General features: G+C 36.0%; 1 protein-coding gene across 1 annotated transcript in view; it reads right to left on the reverse strand.

The window, feature by feature from the left end:
* FBXO8 (F-box protein 8) overlaps positions 1–3,865 on the reverse strand; it is a 12,391-nt gene extending 8,526 nt beyond the window's left edge. Inside the window, exons 1-2 of the mRNA XM_009995948.1 lie at positions 3,532–3,865; positions 1,184–1,310 (exon numbers count right to left, since the gene is read on the reverse strand). Coding sequence (XP_009994250.1) covers positions 1,184–1,310; positions 3,532–3,860 — 456 coding nt within the window. The 5' untranslated portion in view covers positions 3,861–3,865. The remainder of the gene's footprint in view (positions 1–1,183; positions 1,311–3,531) is intronic.
* Positions 3,866–7,414: the final 3,549 nt, after the last annotated feature.

Here is a 7,414-nt window from a genome sequence, read left to right on the forward strand (position 1 = left end):
TGCTGAAAATCAATATTAATCACTCAAGAGGCAGGTGCTGATGTCTCAGCACTGCATATCACAGTTCAAGACAGAGCTCTACCACAGAAATTACAAAATACTGCAATTTGTGACTAGTAAAAGTAGTGGGTTTCCTTATCAAGCAGGATATGAGATAAAGGAAGAATTTAAACCAAATCACACTATCTTAATGATTCATTTGACTTGTTTATTTTTTCACCCTGTGGTGAATTATTGGCTCCTAGAAGTACACCTTTTCACATCACTTAATCCTTTTCCTACTTTGGATTTATTCAATTACCACTTCCTTGTGCATGTATGAATGTATGCAGGAAGTTACTGCTACTTTTCGTTCAGCACTGTGTATCTTTTTTCCTGGGAAACATGAAGCAGGAGTTTGGCTTTGTACAAAAGACTCATCATTTGGGCATTAACTGCACATGTCTCAGGCAAAAGCTGTCTACTCTCAATCTATCTTCTTCTTTGAAAGGTGACAGAGTGAAAGCTGAAACTGACTTTTCCGATTAGTCACATTCATTAATGAATGGAAACTTTTTAGTTTGACATGGGGTATTTTTTTGAAAATAAATATATGCTGTCATATACTACAAAAAGATTATTTATCTGCATAACAAACATCCATAGAAAAAAAATGAAACTGATCTTTAGGACAGTTCAGCAGTACATCTTTTTCATAATATTTCCAGATTTGCTCCTTCATAGTGGAAATATTTTTAAAACTCTTACAAGAAACCGTAATTGTCATGGAATTAATTGGTGTTACTATATACCTCATCCTGCTTTAACTGAAGTGGGATCAAACTCACTCTGCAGAATCATTTTAGCATTTTAATTTATGTAAGCATATTATAATCCTTTTCAAATTCACCACTGTCTCTTCAGTTAGGGTCTCTGCTTCATTCCTAAGTCAACATGTGGTTATGAATTTCTGGCATCCACAGGTCAGATCGCTGTACAGAGCACTTAAAGAGGCAAGCCATGTAAATTATGTGCACAGGTACCATATGCAAAAAACCATAAGGATAGGGCTGTGACTTTGTATTAGCCATTCTTACAGTAAAACAAACACCTATTAAAACTTGGTTTTTACTGTGGCTGTAATTATAAACCAACAATCACAATTATTGTAACTGTTTATTACTGTCAGCAACAGTTCACTTACCTCATCAGGGTTGGCATTAAAGGTGAGACTGCCCTCATCTAACTGCATATACAGTTTTCTAAAAGAAAATCCTAGAGGTGGATTCTTATTGTATATAGAACAGTGACCCCAAGTGGATTTGCACAACCTATGAAAATAGAATTAGTCTATTATTAATATTCTTTTCCTTATTTCATGTGTCTTATAGAAGCAACATGTTATCAACACTGCAAAGCCAAATACTTAAACATCAGGAAAAGTTAGAAATGAGTTGCTTGTAACACTAAGTTATTAAGCCTTTTGCGTATGTGTTGCTAAAGTCTTTCATTTATATGATTACTGTTTTCTTCTCACACAGCTTTTGATGTCTTTTGAGTGCAATCTCAAAACATATCCCAGCAGGTGGCATCATAACGACATCCACAGAGCTGAGACCTCTGGCACTCCTGGCATCTGAATAGTGAATAACTGTGACAAGTTGCTCTCCTGCAGCACCAAAACAGTTTAAAAACTTGTGTTTCTGTTCTTGTGCCCCAGTTCTGCAGTGGGACACCACACTGGTACAAAATTATGACCTTAACTCACTGCTTTCCTCATCTGAACTTTTCCACCCGACTGTCCTTTTTTCTAGTCTTGACCACTCCCATCTCTCTATAGCTTCCATCACTTCTCAGTTTCCTTCCCTTGCATCCCACTCTGGCTCCCTATCTCAGTTTTGTTGATTTCTGTCCCCCATCTCAGCCTTACTGATGACACCATCTAAAATTCCCTTCAACTTTCACCTTCTAGGCACCCCGATTATTATCAGATTCCTTATCAAACTGGTAGTTCTGCTTCAACACATTGTTTCTGTCAATGATTAAGTACAATGCTTAGGACCCAGCAGGTAGCTGCTGAGGACATTGGAGAGACTTTGTTTTCAGTTCAGGAATCTGAGTCTTATTTGGGCTGAGTTCAGAACTGTAACCCCAGGACTTGCCAAAGCTTAATCTGAAATGCATCCAATTCAAGTGGAATACTGAAGACTAAGATGTCTAGAGAGATTCCAATTTGAGATTTTTACTAATTTGCTAAATCAGGACATGTTTTCATAAGGTATATACTTTGAACTGAGTATGATTTGGGAAGATTTCAGAAGATTTCACTAAAAACGACTGAGCTATTTCCCAGGATTAACTCTGAGGAAAAGATACCCCCTGCCCCACCCTGTATTTTAAGAATCTGTACTGCATAAAATTTAGAATTACTAGTATCTTCAAGCTTACATCCAAGGAATTTATTTGTGTTTAGCATTGTCTTGATACCAAGTACATTACAATGCATACTTACTCAACTGCCAACCTATTTGATATGCATAAATTTAGAAGCTTAGTAGGACCTTCACTAGGATTCCTCTTTCCTGCCACCAAAACAACAGTCCCCAACAGCAGAACAATTGTGACTAAGAAGTTATAATTGCTTTACCCTATTGCTGAATTCATAAAGCATGATAGGAAGGGAAGCTGCTAATTCAAATGCAAAGGGGAAAAGAAATAGATGAGGAAGGAAAAGAAGTAGAGAACAAATAAGGGTAAAGAAAGAGGACCTGAAAAACAACCCAACTATTACAGTAATACTGTCTGTTAAGGGTTAAGAGTATGCTTTGAAAGCAGATACAAGTTCTGCTGACCATCTAAAGGCAAGAGTGATTTAATGAGTCTTCCCTAGTGTTGTAAAATGCAATTATTTAATTCAATTTGGATCTTATACTATTTTATTTCATGGAACATTATTGACTTTCTGGACATCAAATTCTGCATGTTATATAAACGTGTTTCAACTAGACTGCAGAATTCCACTCAACACATCTGCAGAACTGATCTTTTCCTTCCCCCTTCCATCGCTATCTTCCAAAAAACACACACTTAAGTTGCTCTAAAACAAGTTTAGATGAGTTCTCATTCCCTTCTAATTACAGCTTCAGCTGAATAGGTTTGTTTCATCAAGCTAGATACCTGAAGTTCAGAAAATAAACAATACAAACATTGGAGATGTGTTTTGAGCTAATACAAAAGTGTAGACAAGTTCTGGATGCTTTTCCCCATGATAGACCAATCAACATGTAAGTAGTAATATATAAATGCATACTTGTTCCAAGCACACTTTTGTATGTAGTAATCTCCTCTAATACCTGACAGTAATTAGAAATCCAGAGTAACATTTTATTAAACTTTCTTCGTATTTCTCTTATGTTAAATCTCCTTTAACTGATGAAAACTTTGCTAAGGTTAGAATGGCAAAAAGCACATACTGAGACAAATTTAATATCTAATAATTATTTTTTTCTATCTCCAGATGATACTTTTTTTTTCTTTTTTTTTTTTGCTTACCCTTGCCAGAGAAGTTCATCATTAGCAAGATCCTGCCAGACACATGAAGCTAGACAGAGATCAGTTGCATTCAGGTATGACAAAATGGTAAAACTAAGCTCTGGTGGCAGCATTTCCAGGTTAATGAATCCTTCTCGTTCTTTAGATTTTCTTGTCTTCAACAGGTGGTAGATGTCAATGCCTCCTTGAGCTTGTTTGCGATGGGTTGTATTGGAAACATTGTTAGTAGCTATCCTCCTACCATGCTCTCTGGTAAGGTAGCCTTGTCCACTGTATCCTTGGTGTTGCAGTTGCTGGTTCCTAGCAACTCTCCAGAGTCCCTGACCCATCTGCGAGCCTGCTGGACATAAAATCCAAATTAAACGTTGACAGCTGTGTATTTGTAAGATAGACTTAGTACACCGTAGAAAAATAAAATTGTAAGACTGATGTGAATTTAAAAAATAAAGTTTTTTCAAAGTTATGCTAATGATGTAATCTGTCTCCGCTGGAGCAACTGAATAAATACCGAAAAGAAAAAACATTAAAAACCTAGATTTTTTTTAAAAAAGTCTATGCTTGAAGATCTGGTAGGATCTCATATGTATGTGAAATAATTTATATTCTAGTAGCACAGGGAATTAAAAATGGAGCTTTAACATTGTTAAAGGTTGACATGAATGGAAACTGTTCTATATAAGCAGAAAGTAACAAGCCATGGATGCGGTGACCAATTATGGGAGAAATCAGAGGAACTACAGGAAAAAAAAAGCATTACCAAGATGGAAATAGACAAAAGACAGGTTCAGCTAGTTGCTGAAGCAAGTACCTACATAAGCATCCATCCAGGGGAAGTTCAAGAATTCATTTCTAGATAAGGCCACAGTTGTGAAGAAACAGTAGTCACGTTTCAATCTAGTAATAGGCAATATTTTACATAAATTCATCATTATTTCAATTCTCATTTCTTGTACTATTATATACTTGGACTATTTTTTTATCAAGAAGAGGCATTTCAAACCATGATCAACTGCTAGAAATAGTCAGGCAAGTTTAAAAATAAACTAACAACTTACTGAGTCACACTATAAATATGAAATATATTTGACTGCAAGAAAGGATGCATGAAGAAGGTATTCTAATTTTCTGGAGAGCAGCATACAATTTTTAAAAGTCCATAGGGCTACCAGTAACGTTGCTTCACAAGAGGAAGTTATAGCACAGTTTGCCATTTATAAAGTGGCAACACATGGATGAGCAGCCTAAAGAAAGCAGGCTTCAGTAATTCATGCTGGTGTTTGCAACTAATTTATGAAACTTCTAGTTTTAAAAAAAATGCATTTCTTCACAAGATGAAGAACTTGCACTTTATTTTTAATTGCCTAGCTAGATTAAAGTAAACAGTAGCAACATTTTTTAAAGAGTCATTCCCAGAGCTGCAGTTGCTCGGTGCCACCTTTCTCTGTTTTCAAGCACCTAAATCTCTTCCAAGAGAGGGAAGTTACTAACTTTCATCCCAAAGGAGGAATACCAAGAACTGCTAAAATAAAATTAAGAGCTATTAAATGAATCAGTGGTAGGTGTGCCAGAAGTGGCACACGGGACTCAAGCATAAACCCATAAGCTGCCTGCCATACCAGGTCCAGCTGTTGCTATTCCCTCTCCTGAGCAGGCAGAGCATACAGTGATGTGTGGTGAAGAGTCAAGCTAAAGAACAGTTTGTGTGGGTAGGCTGTAACAGCCAAGGGCTGGAAGGAAGAAGGAAGACTTTCCTAAGGGATGAAAAGAGAGACAAGGAGTATTTGTGGGCAAATACAACATTTCAAAAAGGGCTACTATAATTGTGTTAGAGGATTGAATTCAGTTCCCATTTTGATAGGCACTGTATAAGAGCTTGTTAATTATTTGAGTAGAGTCCTTAGTAAACGGTATCTTTAAATATCTTGGAAGGCTTCAACTAATTACTGACCTTAGCCCTGTGACTAAACTGAACACTGCCAACAAGGCATTATACTTTTAAATACGCAGATGCCAAATTTAGAGACTGTGTTCACCCTCTGAAGATAACAGATGATCTGAATGACTGACTAATCATCTTTCAATTCAATTATACAAAAATGTAGGGTTTTGAAAGAGGTAAACGTATCCATACGCATGTAGATATAACTCAAATATAATCTGCATGCTTTCTCAGTGTAACTCCTCATGTAAAAATAAAAATAAAATCTATCTGGAAATACAGCATTGACTCTAAAGGAAATGATAAAATAAAAATTTGAGGAACAGAGAGATCCAGCAGTAGGAGCTTTTAATTCTTCACAGTTATTTCAAGTCCTTATCCACTAAACCAGTAGAAATCAGCAAGAAAAAATATGACAACACTGCTATATTAAACCTTACATTTTACAAATGGTGAAATGAGAGAAGCTACTCCATGTAAACTGCCTATGTCAAGTAGAGAGACAGGAAAGTTCTGTTAAATGCAGAAACCTCTTTGTTAATTTTTTTGTAAGATAAATTAAGGAATTTATTTTGCTAATATTTTGACATAAGTTTTGACATTAATTCATATCATTATAAGCAAGCTGCATTTCTATACACAATTGTTAACTCCCAATTGTTAAAAATCTTCTGAAAACACTGATTATTTGGACACAGTTTAAAGAGGGAAAAAAAAAAAAAAGGAGTACCAGGAAATTCAAGGCTCTGAAGATTATTAGGAATCACAGTGTGATTATATTACATAATATATATATAATTATAATACACTAGAAAGATGAGAAAGATCAGCAGTATTATCAGAAACAGACCACTTTGTGCTATCAGACAATTTTTTAATAGCTTTCAAACCTACTCGAAGTCAGAATACCTTTCTGTTGTATATGTACTACCTGTAAATAATTCAGTAGTGGTCACAGAGGACCAAGTTTTCCTACTTAGCCCTAAATCAAATACCCAAATTTTAGTTACTAGCTTAATATCTTTATTGCAATATTCAGGTAGAAGTTCCTGTTCATAAAACACATGCTATTGATGAATACTGCGCTAACAAGAATATCAACAACTCTTGTTGGCACTCACAAGGTTTTTCTCCACACACAAAAGATAACTGCTATATCTCACCAAAACCATAATAAATTCTTTATTACTGAAAACCAGAAGAGGCTCCAGGACAGAAAAAGCATATTGTATCATTCAAGAAACTAGCTTTCTTATAATGTACTCACATACTTACAGATAGCACTACAGAGATGCCCGTAGAAGTCTTTTCAATTGTAAAAAAAATAATTAAAAATGTATTTGCTATTTAAATGCCAACTAAAGAAATTTCAGAGAAGAAACAAAGTGACAACAAAATGATACCACTCTAGAACCAGCTGCTGTAAATCCGCAACCTTTACTATATGTGCATTCAGCAGCTTATATACCATTTGCTTGGCTGTAATAAATACAACAGTAAAATAACACCAAGTTTGTTTATAAATTGCTGATCTTCTCTGGCTCTGTCTGGTCAGAGACTGATTACAATTTTAATAATGTCTTTTTCGTGTTACTTTGTTACTGCATGATAAATTGTTTTGCAGTGTTGAAGTGCATAATAGGACACTAAAAGCTAAATGTAAGCTAGATAAATGCTGTTCTGGTACTGATTTCTGCTTTATTAAATAAAAAAAACAACTTACACTCTCTATGTGACCCCCCCTCCACTACGAGCCCTGCAGCTGCTGCTGACCACAATTACCCTAACAGGAAAATATTTCCTCCTTCGACGTTATCGAAGCTGAAGCTTCGCTCACCGCAACCGCATTTGTAACCGCGCCCTGTTGATCCCCCCTAACGCCGATGGAAAGCCGCTCAAACCTGATCCCAGGCAATCACGCCGGCAGCTCCAGAGACACAGCCA

This window comes from Chaetura pelagica, unplaced genomic scaffold, assembly GCF_000747805.2.
Source record: "Chaetura pelagica isolate M959 unplaced genomic scaffold, ChaPel_1.0 scaffold142, whole genome shotgun sequence".
NCBI classification, from domain to species: Eukaryota; Metazoa; Chordata; class Aves; order Apodiformes; family Apodidae; genus Chaetura; species Chaetura pelagica.